Here is a 19,063-nt window from a genome sequence, read left to right on the forward strand (position 1 = left end):
ACAAACACTTGTTCGTATGGTAAAGGAAGTCTGCGTGTCTTAAGCCCCAATTTGTTTTGCACAGAACGCATCGGTAAGCCTAATATTATCAATACAGCAGAGTTCCAACTCATAAAGGAAGGGCACTATTTCATTTTTATTATAATAAAACAACAAGCTTAAAATGAATTGGTTTTTATTATCGTATTTATAAAAGTCAATATTACAACCTTTCTTATATACTACTATTTCCCAGTCCACTTATCTAAATATCAATTATTCAACACACAACTTTAACAAACAATACAATTTTAACACTTCGTTCGGACTTCAATTTTAAATAAGGCCATTACTTTATCCTTTAATATAAAAATTTATTTATAAATTAGAACGCTATGTGACTTTCGTTTATTATTTTATTTAGTTCTTTGAACGGTTATTTTTTACTAAAAATTACGTCCCAAAAATATGGTAAGCACATGTTTATTATAAAAATACGTAATTTCTTTTTTAAATAAGGAAGCGATTTTTGGTTTAATATCCAAAGGTCATCTATTGTATAAGATAAATCAAGGTCGTCATTTTAATCGTCAAATAAATGTAATTAATTGAATAAAACAACGCTTTGTAATATTTAATCATTAAAATAACGACCTGACAACTGTTTCCTAAGCTAGATTAGCTTTTAATATTTATCAAATAGGAATCGCTGATAACGAAAAAAAAAATTAAATAATCGCATGAAGATTGCAATAATAAATGTCGATTTCAAAGTTTATTTTTACAAAGTTATAAGAATAACTAGTCAAAATAGAATATAATGATAAATTAAAAAATAGTCACGATAACCCCACCGCATTAGCATCTCACTAACAACAGTTCGTAATTCACATTTGATTCAGGTTAATTGAGCTAAATTCTTTTTCCTTAACTCCACACGTCGGCGGAATATTTCTTCATGGACTCGAGTTTCTTGAGGAACTGCGTGGCCTCACTTTCCGAGCGGCCTCCCTTTTCGATGATGGCCTTCGTCACGATATTGCGCACGTCCACTGCCATGTTCTTTGCGTCACTGAAAATTATTTGATAAAAAATTAAGCATATTTGTTCAAATTAAAATTTAAATGATCAAATTATGATTTAAAAATCTAAGAGAAATCGAATTTTTACTTTAAAACATTATGTTCTTCAAGACTTGTTGAAATTTTTTGTATATGAAAATAATAATGTCTATCTATTTTTATTAATATGAAACAAAGATTATAATGCGTTAATTAACACAAATGTATGTTATGGTTATAAAATTATTAAACTGTAACGAAATTTCGCGTAACAGCTGTGTCAGAGTTCATATAAATAAATGTGATTTAACGCATTTTAATCACGTTAAAAGTATTCTTAATAAAGTGATACACGTGTTATTTAATAATGTTCTTCGATGGACTTTGCAAAGAATATTATGTTTGATGCGGATGTGGTGATGCTACGTATCAATTAATATGTGATTATTATGAGTATTATGATTGCTCAAATTCCATAATAATCAACATGATTTGGCAAATTCAAGTTACTCATTTAAATGTACGTATTAGGAATAAATTATTGCGTAAAATTTAAATAATCAATTTCCAACTACAAAGAAATGTTTTGTACGACCGATCAGCCTGCGTTAGAGTGATCAATATAACAGATGACAGAAACTAAACTTACATTTTTGCTTCTGTTTAGTGTTCATATAATGTAACGGTAAGTTTCAGTGACGCGATTTAGCATAAACTATGCTAAATGACTTCTAGAGGTCAAAATCAAATCCTCGCTTAAATGTCATGGGCAAGTTCATGGTATATTTTTTAAAGATCGGGAAATTAAACGGCTTTTAGATACAATTGTTTAAAATCTTGATATGGTAGCTAAATTATTACACATTACTTACCATAAACAATATTATAAATTTACTTTAAGGTTGCGATATTTCTAAGATAATCAGCTGTAGCCTAAACTAAGTTAGGACGTGGTGAGAACACAAAAAAATAATAAGTTGAAATATCTATTTTCAGAACACTATTATTAGACTTACCCGCAAATATAGAAGTGTCCGTTTCGTTTCCCGATGACGTCCCAAATTTGATCTAAATTCTTCTCCAACAAATGTGTTACGTAAACTTTCTTGTCTTGATCCCGAGAGAACGCTACGTGAAGGGTCACGTCACCATTTTTCTCATACTCTTCCAATTCCTGTAATGAATTATTAATTTGAAACGCATTACAATACAATTAATCGGTTATGTAAATTAAACATGATATTCAAATTTTTCCTTTTTAATGCACTCATCAATATGGATAAACTGTTGTGAATTAGTATAAAATTATACAAAGTTTAATAAAAACTTAACGAATTTCTACAATTACCAGAATTGCCTTCAGGGTTACTCTTAACTTGTTTTTTAATGAGCTCATACAGCTCTTTTAAAGTGCTGGCGCGAAATAAATCACTAAACTAATGCTAAATATTATTACCTCTCTATAGATGTAGTCTTGGTCACGATTCCGACAACCGAAATAAAGTATGGTGTTGCCAACTTCTTTGCCATTTTGACGGGCGATGGCGCGCTCTTGAAGGAATCCACGGAATGGTGCCAAACCAGTACCAGGACCGACCATCATAATTGGTGTCTGTGTTTGTAACGGTAGTCTATAAAAAATAATATACTACATTTATCTAAGACGGATGACAATTTGATTTAAATCTAAGATGTTATAGTTATAGGGATGAGAGCAGGCTCCAGAAATTGTAGAATTGTGGAAATTTATTTATTTAATAAGAGCCACCATTTGAGAACAATCTTTTCATAAAACACCCAGAATGTGTAACAATTATGTTGTGTAACAATACAAGAAAGATCATTCAATAAAATAGTTAACATAAATATTTTTTTACTTTAAAACTGCGTTCTATAGACATATATATATTACAGATGGATTTCTCTATAATTATTCTAAACGTTCGTGAATTGTATTTATCGCCAAATAGTGATTTTAAATACACTTATACGCACAATCATTTTTACCTTTAATGGCCATTTTACCGCAACAATTGTTTATTTTGAATTCCCATAATTACACGCTACATAAATTTTAGTCGAGGAAAGGCCAAACGTGAAATCTATTTGTGTAACGTGAAAACCAATTTTTAGTGCGTCATAATACCGGGACATGAGATTAAATAACTGTTAATGTTGCTATTGTTAGGCGCGTGTGGGCCAATTACTTCTATTTAAGGCAGATGTTATAGGCTCAGAAGGTCGTCTACAAGGTGATATACGACATTACAATATTGAATATAGAGGAGCTTGTTACTACCAATTGAAACTCTTTTCGCGTCACATGGTCCTTTTATGGAGGAAATATGAGCTGTATAATGTTATAACTGAATTAACCCAAGCACGAGCCAGCTTACCCGCTCTACGCCCTTGACTTGCGAACTGGTAGTAAATGTAAATCAAGTGCACTTGTTTACCTACATGAATAAAGATAGTTTGAGTTTAGTATGTAACTTCGAACTCCATAAAGAGGCCCCTAAGCGAAATAATCACTGCAATCAAGATGGATCCGATATAACAACCGTCAAAACGTGACTGTAACTTTTGATTGTGCATCGTAAAATACACTTTAGTTCAAAGCAGTACAGACACTGTTTCAATTCACGAGAATTCGAAGTAATAAATAGTCTTGTTAAAGTGATCATTTAAGTCTTGGCTTGTGTTTTAAAAATTACAAAGATATCAGAATATACTTATATGTAAATATATAAAATGAAAAGCTAAATTATCTACAACCTCGCACTAATATATTATATTAATGGAATAAATTTAAGAACAACTATGCTATGCTGAATTTACAGCTATGGTTATTAGGGCATGGTATGCATGATGTATATGCGGACAGTAACCTAAAAAAGAAATACAACTATAGACAAAGAGCCTTTATATGCATAACTGTGTACACAAGACTATACTTATATAATCGTAATGTTATATCGTATAGGTTTATCGTTCAATGTCATACGTACAAAAACAATTAACAGTGTCTTGTGATTGTCAACTGTGTTTCGTTCGTGTCTTTTGTTACCATGCAATTTGAAGAAAAGAAAAACATGTGACGAATACTCAAAGATATACAAAATCTCATACGCGTACTGTAGAGGCCTCTAGGCTCATGTCTCCACTTAGATTTAATAAACTCGATGCGGAGTTGGCTGATGATGATGTAATAGTCTGACGTACAGCTATGCAATATTAATGTTGGGACAAAGCGGTTGCAAATACAACGGAAACTTTTAGTTAAAATTTGGACGAAAGTTACATTTCACGAACTCACCGTCACAGATATGACAGAATGTGGCCACAGAAACTAAAGTTAAAACTAATTTTCCTAAAATATGGCCTAAGATAGGATTTAATTTAAAAACAACTTGTATTGCTAGCCTAATTTAAGTAAACTTCTACTTTATTTATAGTCATAATTGTTAAATAAACAAATACAGTACGGATAATTAAGAATTTAAGTTTTTGTATCGACGCAAACGACGCCATATTGTCATGACACGTATTATCTTAATTACTTTATATATATCTGCTTAATTACCATCGAGCAAGGTTATTCAACTTATTACTGAGAACACGCAAGAAGAAACATTTACGGATATTTGTGAATAAATAAAACATAATAAAATATAGGCTTGCGAAATAATTAGTTTAGGACTTCAAATCTTGAAACAGATTTAAAAAATATCTTAAATGAATATTCAATAGGAATTTCGAGATTTGGTCAAGTATAATTTGAACGACTCCGGCAAAAATAATACGTATCTAGTCAATTCGTACTTTTTTATAGAATATAATTGTCGACCTTGAATCTTCGGGGAAATACGATGTTTAACTAATAACATTTTCAACCAGTTATCATGAGTATAATTTAAGTTGAAATTTTAAACAATTTAAATAAAAAGTGTACTTATAACATTGAATCTAACAATTAATTTGTTGTTACACTTATCTTAATTACAGATTAAGAAAATATTTTTATCATTTGTGAGAAGAAAGAATTAAACTCCGATAAATTAACAATTGAATTTAAAATTGCATAGTTATAAAAAATGAAATCAATGGTAATAACGCTTCAAAGTATCCCTGTATAGGATAGGAGTATATATAGTTTAATATCTTACCGGAATTGAGACTTTCTGATGAATACTGGAACTCTTGGCAATGGTTCTCCAGACAGGGGCTTGTGTTCTGCCAGCCAAGTGGTGGCCACACCCTTATTGACCCGACCTGTTGCCGTTTTATATTGCACCACCACAGCTGTTATGTGCACTGTCTCTGGGTGCAGCTGTAAATAACACAATCTATTTTAAAAGGTACATTTATAAATTCTCATTAAGAATTAGTTTGTAACAAAACTGTAAGAAATAAGGATTTTAAAATGTATTGATTTAAATTTAGTCAAGTATATTGCAATAAATTAAAAAAAAAACTATAAAACAATACTTACTTTTGGGCTTGAGGAGATAGAATAATATCTTGGTTGTAGTCGAGGTAACAATTCACAAATGTGGTCAAGCGGTGGTCTACATGATTTAATATCCTCCAAAATATGCACAATATGTCTGCATGCATCTGCTACAAATGACTGGTATAATGCTTTACCCTCTTGAGAGTTAGTCGCCATAAGGAGTAGTTTTTTCTTGTCCTAAAGAGGTGAAATTTTTAATATTAATTTATTTTAGATAGCTTACCTCACATGGTATTATAATACATACACGAATTTTACACATATTAGACATAAAATAAAAAAAAATTGAATCATCATTCATGAATAAACTCAAAGGTTAAGGTAATTGAACTATGTTAGTTATTAAAAGTGTAAATGTAATAAAATCAAAATCATATAATTAATTGTGTTTTACCTCTTCATCTGTACAATATTCCACAAGTTCTCTGAGAATGTGTGTTCGAGGTAGAGCCGTTATCTCTATGTAGTGTGAAAGTGCTGTACGGTATGAAGTAGGACAAGGGAATGGATGTTTTTTAGAACTCTCTTGATCTGTATTGACCAAGGAAAACACATCATCTAAATTGGCACCAGTTAATTCTCCCAGCCTATTGACTAGGTTTACATCATTTGTAGGGTATACTGCCACATGATCACCTGATAAAACAAATTACCTTTTGACATTAATTAAATCAGAAATGTTCTCCATTCTTACATTCAATATGTATAAATAAAAAGGAAATTTTAATTATTGAGAAAGATGAATAATATATTTATAGTAATTCAGGTACATTATAAAGAGAATATTTAAAAAAATAAATATACTAAATTTGGAAATTGCTAATATTTTGTATTTTTTCCATGTGCCATTTTAAATTATTCCAAGTTTTTTATAATGATGGGAGATAAATAGAATAATTTTATTCTATTCAGTAAGGTTATAATTATTACATTATTATTACTAGTTATAAAATGAAAAAGATAATATACGTACCAGCTTCATACCTCATCTTTGAATCTGATATATCTAACTCAACATGAAGACATGATCTATCTCCACCTTTATGTAATTCCCTATTAACTTTGATCTGAGCCAAGAATGGATTCTTAGCATCAAACGGTCTGAAAATGATATGTCAAAAATGATTTTCTTATAATTTATGGTAATGTTTGTATTAATAACATATTCAAATATTTTTTTTATGCTGATTTGATTTATTGAAAATAATTAAATGAAATAATTGAAATATAAACAGTATTTATATAATTAATAATATTACTAAACTATTTTATAAACATGGCTTTGTCAATCAAAATCAACAATTAATCTATATTTACAGATGCACCATTTGCCTTTCTACATGTATAATTAAAATAGATAAACTATACATCAACACAGATGTTCTATATTTCTTTACTATACAAATACACATTTCAATGTCTGCTACAACATATTCAAAACATGGTAAACATTTTCTATGTGAACAAGGATGAATAGAAGCAATATATTTATCGCACTGTGAAAAAAAGTAAAAAATCTTCACAGCCTGCCACACACTTAATTTATCTAAAAAAATTAAATACTTTTATAACTTAATATACTTACGGCCTTTGCACTTCCAATGAATGCAATCTGGACATTTCTCCCTTAAAGACATCATTTGGTGAAATATCTCCAGATGAATGAGAGACCAAACTAAATTGTCTTGTTAACTCTTCTTCCCCAGTACTCTCAATATTGAACTTCTCACATACAGAAGGCCAGAACTTGTCTTTCCATGTAATAAAATCATCTTCAATGCTAAAAAAATATTCAACATTAGTATTTCTGGACATCAAAGCTAACAAAGCAACATTAACTTAGCAATTTTTTTTTCCAGATATATTTGTAAAGACTAAGTCAGTTTATATTAATACAAAGCACTTTCTTTTACTATTACTTCATATATATTGATCAATCATGGTATAAATATTCTAAATGAAAAGATTGACAATTTTTCTCAAAATCTATAAGAATATACCATGCAATTGAACAATTTACATTTAAAATTAAATGAAAACTATTAACTTACTTTGCGTCATCATCACCCATTCCCAATTCATATACTCGTGTTGCTCCAAGTTCTTCAAGGCGCTTGTCCAAATAGATAGCAACTGCATTGTAATGTTCATATGTTTTGTTTCCAAGGCCAAACACCTAAAATATAAAAATAATAAAACTACATTCTTTAAGGTAATATTAAATAAATTTTGTTAACATTAAATCAATTACCAATTATTATGGACTTCATACCATGTGCTTTAGTTTCGGGATTAGGCGTTTTCTATTGACTTGTATATTATTTAAAATGTACCAAGGTATTCTAAGATTATGTTTGCAGGTGTTTGCACATAAGGCTAACATTTTAAAAACTCAAGAGGAAATTAGATTTTCCCTGTTATGTTTAAAAAAAACCCTTGCTATTGTTAAGTTAATTGAGAAAACAATTCAAATTCAAACAGTCGCGTTTCACGTTTTTAATTGATATTTGGCTTATCAAATTATCAATATTTATTTCGTTATTTGCGTAAATATGACAGATCTACTCATTGTACAGCAACTAAATAACTAATGACACTTGACTATTAACAAGCACTGACTGCCTTGGAAAACAGAATGACAACTGACAATGTATGGCAGACGTGAACGAACGAATGAACTAAAGTGAAGTTTTGACGGTCAGTGGTAAAATTTCCATACGAAACATTATGATGAAGTTATTTCTTTTTTAGATTTTATGTTTTTATTATTTATGTCATAATAATCTGGTAACACGATTTTTTAGGAACATAAAAAAATGTATATGTAGTTTTTAACAACCAACACATTTTCATAATATCACGAACATATTTATACTTTGCTTCAACGTACTTTTTTTTTACTTTGCTTCAACGTACTGGCGTCTGGACTGGTGTGACTGATTTAAATAAATGTTTAAATGAAGTTCGTAATCTTATCTAAACAACAGACTTGCGTAATAACATTATATCAGTAATTATAAAGATATCTATTTACTTGAAATCTACAATCGTTGAAAACTACGTTGGAAAACTAGTTATGCTGCTTGGCTATTTTATGTCAATATAATATAAATTACGCAATGATTTACGTTCTTATATGTTTAAATATGCAAATTGTACCAGGGAATCAGGCGGGTCGCGGTTGGCGTACGTGATCACAACATATTAATGATAAATGTAAAGCGAACGTAATAATATGAGTGTAGTTTTTTAAAATATCTAAGTGGAACATTGACGCTCTTATAAAACACACATTGGAATTATAATTCAAAATTCATGACTATATTAAATATTTATCGACACATTTGAATATTTTAAGCTAAATACTTACAGCATAATTTACTCCAGTTAAATCTGGATCTCCATTCTTTAGCCATTCAAAAAACTCCATGGCGTTGTCCGTGGGATCTCCTTCACCATACGTTGCCATACAGAACACAGCTAAAGAATTCTTTATATCTTTTAGCTTTGCAAGTTCTTCCTGAAGATTACAATAATACATTTATATATATATTACATTTATTGTGGTTTCATAATAATTGCTGTAACTAAAAATAAATACAAACCATATCGCATTCTTCTGGATCGGCAACCATTCCTTTCAGTTTGTACCTTATTCCTTCTTTGGCCAGTCTACCCGCAAATTCTTCACCAGTACCAGTCTGTGACCCGTAAAATACAACTAGACTTCTCCCAGAGGACTGAAGCTTGGTAATAAATGAATTTTCTGTTACTTCTATTGTTGCTGCAGGTCTATAAAAATTTAAACAAAAAAATCTATATTATCAATACTTTTATATGCTTTGTCTATTGTAATATTTACGAAAGTGTTATCGTTAATTTATGAAGTACACGTGTAATCTAAGCAACATTGTAATATAATGTGTTTCTAGGTATTTTTACTGACACATCCTATTTCTTTTCCTTAATGCACCTTGAATATATTAGTAGCCATGATCCAAATTTGCTCTACGTAAAACAGGAACCGTTACATGCATAGATATTTTAACAATAGAATTATTTATACTTTTAAATATTATCTCTATCTGTTACCGATGAATAATTTATATATAGATACTGTGAGCGTAGAATATCAACACTTTCGAAATAGGTTACATTCATTTTTAAATAAAGAATTTTTAAAATCTTTTCCAACCAGTACTTATGTTGTAATTATATTTATAACTGTCAGTGTTATTTTATGACGGATGCATGTGAAAATATTGTACGTTCTATGGACATCAACTAGGTAATATGAATTACACAACGTAAGGCTCGAATCTTTTCATGTAAGTGTTTAATATGCTGTGTAATGCTTTTGTTTTCAGATATGTTTTCTATGTACACATTCGCCAGTTGAAAATTTAATACAAAGGCAACACCTTTTTGTAAATTTAACGTTATATATAATATAACTATTCTATTGTTTTATTTTGTGGTTAAAGTCAAAGGTTCTTTGATAATATGGAGGGTATTTACTCCTTGCCAATCGTCTAGAATTCATATATTTTCAATAAAAACTTTAATTAAAATAAGTCAGTTAAAATCATTGAACTGATCCATATTATATAGGGATATACTCGTATTATCAGTTGTGATAATAATGGCACTCGCATAAAATAAATGACAACCATTCATGGGCTGCTGTAAAATAAAAACGTATTGTCTTCGATTATATAAACACTTATGAAAACATTTTATCATTATTGTGTGATTGGCATGGATTTAAAATATTCCATTACAAACGCCTGAGAAACTAACCAAACGCGATTGTGGCCTTGTTCGAGTGAACTACCTACATCTACCTCGTTTGACTGCTGTTTGTGACGTATGTAGTAGGTATTTCCTTATGTTTACCTTCCGCAACCGAAGATTGTTCAAGAGGAAATTTATAATTCCCAATGGAGATTAAGTTATTTAGATTTTTTATAAAACAGAATGCAATCAGGCATGAGGCTCATCATCATTTCTTTATTGACGTCCATAAGTGTACATTGTGTTACCTAAATGAATAAATGATTTTGAATCTGATACCGCCGCCCATGGACACTCTCAATGCCATGAGTGGCCTTACAAAAAATGCCTTAAAACGTAAATGGTGGAGTTTCATGTTCGACGTCGGATGATGAAACTCAGCTGGAGGTATTAATCCGAATAACTCTAAACTAAACACACTATATAAAAAAAAAAGGTAAACGCGGTGAAAGATGCAGAGAGACCCAACATCTCTACGCAATGCCAAAGGATCAAGCGGCAAGAAAGTGACTGGTCCTTGACTATTCGAAGGAAGTAGCTGGTAGTGGGGAGCTCCCCCGCTCCCCCTGGAGAGCTGAGACCTGAGAAATACCTGCACGACCAGTGCTATTATCCTCATAGCAATGAACGTTGCTAAGTTGCAAGATGTCATTGATATGCAGAAGAAAAAGGTGCTAAATGCTCGGCCAGAAAGCTGGAGATTTGGTGGCATAATTTCTCGGAGAGTCCATATGCTAGAAGCTTCTCTCGAAGCTAGGGGCCTATATATATAAAATATTATGGAGTAAAGAGTTCCATGCCCTCAGAACAACTTTGGCGACAGAGTTAGCAACGGAATCCGGAGCCTCCAACGAAAAGTAAATAGGCTTCCAAAAGTAGGACACAAAGAATTACCGCATCCCTTTCCAACCTATAGTGGCAAATACGGCAACGGCCCGCAAAGCGGGAGGGCGCGTAGTAGGAACCAAAAGTAGGGTCGACGGAGTCTTAATAGTTGTGCGGATGTGAGGTCAGCACCATCTGGCACATCTGTGACCATGTGACTTCTGATATTCGCGTAATTGCGGGACCATTTGTGTCAAATTTTATGCCAGGACAAAGTCATGAAAGGACCCGCGTGGTCGGTGCTATCAGAGCCGAGCCAGTCGCCATTAATCTGTAGCCATTTGGATGTGCTCAATGAGTCGGTCAATTTCGGCATTTCCGCTCCGGGAGTCTCTCAGTGGGGTCTCGGCAGAATCTGAATCCAAATCGGCTACCTTATTTTATGCGTTTTGTGATTTGTATTTTGTATCTGGATAGTTTTGACTATCTTAGAATCCATAGAACGGGAGATTTTATTATAAAGTTGACAGAACGTTTTGTCCGGTCCGTAAATTAAAAAGTGCCTGTTTTTTTTGCAAAAGAGTTTATGAACATTTAAAATATGTAAAGTGCATCTAAATTTCTTCAAAATATCTACCTTATTTTTCTTTTTGTTTAGAGTCAAAAAAGGTCGGTATTATTATATTAAATTACATATAAATACATATTAATATTACATATGTATTAATATATTATAATTTAAACCCATAGAATTTCCCTATTTTCCCCGAAATATTATATTTTCCTTAAACGTGACGCAAAAGAGGATGAATTTCGTCAATCTGTACAGTACAGGGAAATCAATGTCACAAGTAATACGTATATGGTTTTACCATTTACGTGCTATATTAAATTACTTACGTAGAGCCTAAATTAAAAATAAAATCGAATTTGTGAACTGTTTTAATTTTGGATCTTAGTAATGTCGATTTCAGACCTCTGGACGGATTCGCATTCCGCGGCTAAATCTCTGAAGTATTGGCCTCAGACAGGCACCCAATGTTAGTTGATCTTAAAAAAAACTGAATGAATTTTTTTTTGGCACTAATTTGTAACTGATACATATTTTAAATAAACCAACTCATAATTATACCTACATATCGTGTAGTGTCAGTATTGCGAATACTTCATAAATATAATTTTAGACTATACAAAATTCAGTAAGGTAGTCTAGTCGACAAGTTGAAAATGGAACAAAATAGAGATACTACTCCTAAAATTATGTGCGATAGCTCATTGGATCCGGAATGACGTCTAGAAAAATGTGCTAAAAGCGTGTATTAGCACATAAAAAATTGCAAAAGTTATAGACCATTAAAGATGAAAAAATAATGGCATTTAGTTTTTTGCCAATATTTAATAAACTATTAATATTTAAGAAATTTCAAATAAAGATTCTGAAAGAAGAGGAAATTTCTAATAAAAAACTCCTGACTCCCAGAACTCTATCTCCATTATTTATAATGTTAATTTAACGCTGAAAATAGGTCTGCGGGTGACATTTTTAGGATTCGCGCGTGGCGTCAAAAGCGACTACGGCACATTAATTAATTTATTTAAGGTATTGAATATTTTTTTTTAAATTTGAAAAAATTATGGTGTGTTCTGAACACTATAATTAATTTATTCCCGTTGAAAATTTTACTTAAAGTTAATTTTTCAACAAGTTAAATAATTGTTAACTAACTAAATTTTCTCGAACGACCGTCTTAATTGTAAGTGAAAAAAAATGTTTAAATAATGGTCGTAAAAATATTTCGCTTCGTAGAGCCTTTCTTACATACATACTTAACAAGATCGTGCCATAAAAATTAAAAAAATATTTATACTTTGTTTATAACAATTTTTTTACTTAAACAAAAACTTAAAAATCCATGTAATGATGTTAAAAAAAATTTTTTTTTTCTCAATCATCATATAATCGTTTTTTTATTAATACAAGATATTTATTGATTTGCAAAAAAAAAAATCCCGCCATTTGTTGATAAATTTTTTTTAAACAAATTGATTAAATCAATATTTTTTTTTAAAAATTTAACACAACTTTATTACATTAAAAATTTTATGATTTTTAAAGAAAAAAATTTCCTTCATAACAATTTTTAATTGTTTATAATCGTTTTTTTTAATTTTCTATTGTTTAAATAATTAGTTAAGAAATTTTTTTTTCCTAAAAATCATAATTGACAGTCTTCTATAAAGTAACAGAAAAAAATTTTTTTTAAATCAACAATTCTATTGTTTATTAACTTACCAATTTGTTATAAACAAATATTCAACTTTTGTTTATTTTTTTTCTAAAACTTCTAAAATTAACAAAAACAACCATATATAACAAAGTATAGAAAAATTTTTTTTGTAAATTTTTTGATTATCATGAATATTACTTTTATTTAAAATTAAAAATTTTTTTTTCTATACTTTGTTATATATGGTTGTTTTTGTTAATTTTAGAAGTTTTAGAAAAAAAATAAACAAAAGTTGAATATTTGTTTATAACAAATTGGTAAGTTAATAAACAATAGAATTGTTGATTTAAAAAATTTTTTTTTCTGTTACTTTATAGAAGACTGTCAATTATGATTTTTAGGAAAAAAAAATTTCTTAACTAATTATTTAAACAATAGAAAATTAAAAAAAACGATTATAAACAATTAAAAATTGTTATGAAGGAAATTTTTTTTTTTAAAAATCATAAAATTTTTAATGTAATAAAGTTGTGTTAAATTTTTAAAAAAAAATATTGATTTAATCAATTTGTTTAAAAAAAATTTATCAACAAATGGCGGGATTTTTTTTTTTTGCAAATCAATAAATATCTTGTATTAATAAAAAAACGATTATATGATGATTGAGAAAAAAAAAATTTTTTTTAACATCATTACATGGATTTTTAAGTTTTTGTTTAAGTAAAAAAATTGTTATAAACAAAGTATAAATATTTTTTTAATTTTTATGGCACGATCTTGTTAAGTATGTATGTAAGAAAGGCTCTACGAAGCGAAATATTTTTACGACCATTATTTAAACATTTTTTTTCACTTACAATTAAGACGGTCGTTCGAGAAAATTTAGTTAGTTAACAATTATTTAACTTGTTGAAAAATTAACTTTAAGTAAAATTTTCAACGGGAATAAATTAATTATAGTGTTCAGAACACACCATAATTTTTTCAAATTTAAAAAAAAATATTCAATACCTTAAATAAATTAATTAATGTGCCGTAGTCGCTTTTGACGCCACGCGCGAATCCTAAAAATGTCACCCGCAGACCTATTTTCAGCGTTAAATTAACATTATAAATAATGGAGATAGAGTTCTGGGAGTCAGGAGTTTTTTATTAGAAATTTCCTCTTCTTTCAGAATCTTTATTTGAAATTTCTTAAATATTAATAGTTTATTAAATATTGGCAAAAAACTAAATGCCATTATTTTTTCATCTTTAATGGTCTATAACTTTTGCAATTTTTTATGTGCTAATACACGCTTTTAGCACATTTTTCTAGACGTCATTCCGGATCCAATGAGCTATCGCACATAATTTTAGGAGTAGTATCTCTATTTTGTTCCATTTTCAACTTGTCGACTAGACTAAGCGCTCCTGCACACGATGCCGTCACCGCGCCGTTGCCGCGCTGACGCCGCACATTTACTCTGTAGATACGAGTCGCGTAAAGCCCGCCGCCGCGCCGCCGCCACCCCGCCTCCGCGCGCGTTTCCTCTGTTGGATTCACTCCATTACCGGCCGCGAACGAACGTGCACGTGCGTAACTTTTTAAGAAATTACCATGGAAAGTTTTGATTACGAAACGTTTATAACTTTAGTGGAGGACAGAGAAGTGTTATGGGACAAAACTTTGGAAATATATAAAGACAAGCGTAAAAGTTTAAAAGCTTGGTTTGAGATCTGCCATATAATGAATGAGAACTTTGCGGAACTACCTCATACGGAGAAAAATAAATACGGTAAGTATCTTTTTACAAAATTTTATTAATGCTTTTTAGTGTGTTTCTGTCTAGTGGGGCCAATCGAAAAAATATATAAGTAGCTGACTTAAAGTAACTTTGGGACAAGACACGATCAGTGTGATTTTTATTTACTAATGCAACAGAGGGTACCTCTATATATTATATAGTGTGTGGACTGTGGATAGTATATCTCGTGAGTAATTTCGTGTGGTAGATACCTATGTACATTAAACAAGCAATCACTTGCTACTAGTAGGAGCTTGAGTATTCCCGCTAGATAGAAACACGTTTCATATTAACAATAATTATTTTGCCATGGTACACTGCCATATTCAGAATTAAAATACTCCTTATATTTGTCACGTATATCATTAGCTGTTGTGGGAACTATTTCTGTACAATCAAATGGCAAAAACTCCTCTAACTCGGTGTGAGTTAGAGATTCTTGCACCCCTTTTACACCCTCCTCTTTGTGTATAAAATTTTGCAGTAAACAACAAGCTTTCACAACATCAACAGCCCAATCCAATGACACGTTTAAAGGTCGATGAAAAATTCGCCATTTATTGGCCAGTATCCCAAAGGTACATTCTACATATCGTCTCGCTCTTGTTAACCGATAATTAAAAACTGATTTTTCTGCATCAAGCTGTTGACTATTATATGGGCGCAGAAAATTCTGATGTAGTGCAAATGCTTCATCGCCTACGAATACATATGGCAAAGCAATGTTGGTATTAGGTAAGGAAGCAGGTCCTGGCAAGTTCAAAGTATTGTTAATCATGTTGTGCCAGAAAGCTGTATCTTTAAATACACCTGAATCACAATCCTTTCCATAAGCACCGACGTTAATATAAATAAAGTTGTAGCCACTATCGGCGACTGCCATCAATACAATCGAGAAATAATGTTTATAGTTCAAAAACATCGATCCACTTTTATTTGGTTTAATTACTCTGATGTGCTTTCCATCTACAGCACCGACACAATGAGGGAAATTAGCAGATACTTCGAATTTATCTGCTATTTCTAGCCAATCGTTCAAACATGGCATTTTCATATAATTTGGGTAAAGTTCAGACCATATTAGAGAACATACTTCTCCTATGATTACGCTTAAAGTTGATTTTCCCATTCTAAAACGATATTCAAGATCGGCTAATGAAGTTCCGGTTGCTAAATGATAATTTACAATTTTTGAAAAAAATTACCCCACGGCCACCCCAATCTGGATCAAACATGCCGGAAGAAAAAAAATCTGAAGAGTCTAATGTCACCAAAAGAAAGAAAAACGAAGAAATAAACCCTGTAGATAAGAAAATGATTAAGTTTATGGAATCGTTAGAAAAAGATGACGATAGTAGAATGATGTCTTTTTTTAAAGGTATAGCTCCTAGCGTGGAACGCTTCAAAGACGAAGACATTGTTGAATTCCAGTATCAAGTATTGAATATTATAAGAAATATTCAATATACGAGTAGAAATAGTTATAGCGCTCCACATAACAGTACGAGAGTTCAATCACAGGCTTCGAATTATAGCATTGAAAATGATTCATTACAAAGCATCACAAGTCCATCTACTTCAAGCTTGATTGATTTTGATTTTTCTACATTACATCAGGATAATTAAAAAAAATATATATGTTACTTTACCTCAATGTAACAACCAATCTCTCCTTAGCAGATATACTTGCTTGCATATTTGTATTTGTGTGTTGCAGTTTGTTATTTAATAAATCTAATAATTTATCAAATGTCTTGTAATTCATTCGAAAATAATCACAAAACTTGGCCTCGTCTTTTCGGAGATCTTCATAAAGTGTATGAAATTCACCATATTGCTCCCGAGCCGACAGCATAGGATGAATCCACAACTTTTTAACTCGTCGTTCTTTTTTCCATTTTCTATACATATAGTAAGCAAGCACAAACTTCTTTTTTTTCATTATATTAGACATGTTTGCGTCACGTGCTGTCTCGCGGCGTGCACGTTCGTACGCGGCCAGTAATGGAATGAATCAAACATACAATGAGCGAAAAGCGCGCGGTGGCGGGGCAGCGGCGGCGCGGTGGCGGGCTTCGCGCGACTCGTATCTACAGAGTAATTGTGTGGCGACGGCGCGGCGACGGAACGGTGACGGCATCGTGTGCAGGAGCGCTAAGGCAGCGCTGAAGCCGAAGGAATTAAAAACTTAACCTTCAACATTTTCGGTACCTGATTTTAGAACAGAAACATGTCTTTCAAAATCATTTATCCTTTTTATGACTTCATCGCGAATATTATTGTATAAACTGTATATTTTACGAAGTACGAGTACAAGACTACACTTGTATCTTGGCCGTTAAGAATGTCGATGTTAAAAGTGAATGACTATATATAACACGTTCCCTTTATACTTCATATTGTGCTTACGGTATGGTAATAAGAGATAAATCAGTGCTCTAGTTAAACAGTGTAAATAATTCTGACAAAGATTTAAACTGATTCAAGTTTTTATGAATTCGTATTAATAACACAACAACTTCATTGGATCTTCATAGCAGTATCATATCTCGCTTATATTACTTAAAATCTGAATAAAACCTACGTAGATGGCACGTATAAATCCATACCTACTCACTTCAACAACGACGAGAAAGGTCATTGACTTCTTGAACTTGTAAGTTGTAACGCTTTAGCGTCTGTCGATGGTAAAATACATCATTAGCCATAATTATTTCTTAATTGTAAATAGTTATTTACCAATTGTAAATCATGATCAGTTCAGGTATAGGTTACTAATGTGATTAGATAGATAGTAGACCATTGTTTACAAAGTGCACATACCTAAGTAATATATTTGGTAATAATTATCGTAGATGTGTGTAAGTAACACATCTACGGTATGGTTGAGTTTGTGTTTCAAGTTTCACATGTGGTAGTAAATTTTAAATTGTATTGTAAAAATTAAATATTATAATAAAAGTGTGACTACCTGTACTTTTAAAGGCAATTAATTACTCAGCCAAGTGTCGTTATTAAGTACTTCGTTATCATTGAATTATTGATATTATTTTATAGTTGTTACCTTTAGCATATACTTCGTTACACGTCCTCTATTTCTATTGGAAGAGAAAAAAACGTGTAACTTGATTTCTCAGGCGTGCAAACTTGCTTCAATTGCGTAATCTCAAAACATTGTATAATTTTTAAGATAATATAGTAAACAGTCAATACGCATTTAAGTACTTAGGTATATTATTAAATATAACTACGTACAGAAAATGCAGTTTTCGAAAACTAGATAAATTAAATCAGAAATATAGTAAAATGTTGTGTTTAAAATGTTTTTGAAGATACTTACTGAATTGAATATTTGCTTAGTAACAAGTCGTCCTTCTTATTGTCTTTTCTAGAACTATAGAGCCACCAAACTGCCGCCCCAAATAAAACGACGAGCATTATTATGTCGAATGTGCTAAATAGCGATCCACTCACTGCAGCGGCGGCCGCGGCTTCTTTTATTAAAATATCCTGTGTGTTCTCCGACATTTTTAAAAAGTTTGTTAGAGTTTGTATAAATTTAATTTCACTTGTTAGCACACAAGGTCACCCGTTGACGTTAACTTAACACGAAACAAGTACGCGATGTTGTTACCTAGTAGGTACTATATCATATTCACGACTTTTCGGTTCCATCAACTATAAATAACTGGCGAATAAAGTGACGTGTTTCGTCCTCAACTCCTATTTGCACCACTGATCACTGTCCGACGTCGTGTTTTTCGTGATATCAGTAACCACTGTGCATCTGATGTTGGTGACGTAGTGGAGATTGTACAGCCGACGACGCGACTTGCGAGCGACACGGCAGAATGTAAAACGCGAACTGAGGTCTGC

General features: G+C 31.2%; 1 protein-coding gene across 2 annotated transcripts; it reads right to left on the minus strand.

The window, feature by feature from the left end:
- Positions 1 to 158: 158 nt before the first annotated feature.
- LOC125052864 (NADPH--cytochrome P450 reductase) lies at positions 159 to 19,063 on the minus strand. Of its 2 annotated transcripts, XM_047653907.1 has the most exons (12): positions 18,528 to 19,063; positions 9,159 to 9,345; positions 8,924 to 9,073; positions 7,605 to 7,729; positions 7,139 to 7,333; positions 6,527 to 6,654; positions 5,948 to 6,189; positions 5,533 to 5,730; positions 5,207 to 5,370; positions 2,497 to 2,671; positions 2,057 to 2,214; positions 159 to 1,051 (listed from the first exon to the last, which is right to left on the minus strand). In XM_047653907.1, the coding sequence occupies exons 1-12, from the start codon at positions 18,713 to 18,715 to the stop codon at positions 907 to 909; spliced, it is 2,055 nt and encodes a 684-aa protein (XP_047509863.1). In that variant the 5' UTR covers positions 18,716 to 19,063; the 3' UTR covers positions 159 to 906. The 2 variants fall into 2 exon arrangements, with proteins under 2 accessions (XP_047509863.1, XP_047509864.1); XM_047653908.1 differs by lacking the exons at positions 8,924 to 9,073; positions 9,159 to 9,345; positions 18,528 to 19,063 and adding an exon at positions 7,826 to 8,072.

This window comes from Pieris napi, chromosome 10, assembly GCF_905475465.1.
Source record: "Pieris napi chromosome 10, ilPieNapi1.2, whole genome shotgun sequence".
In the NCBI taxonomy this organism is placed as follows: domain Eukaryota; kingdom Metazoa; phylum Arthropoda; class Insecta; order Lepidoptera; family Pieridae; genus Pieris; species Pieris napi.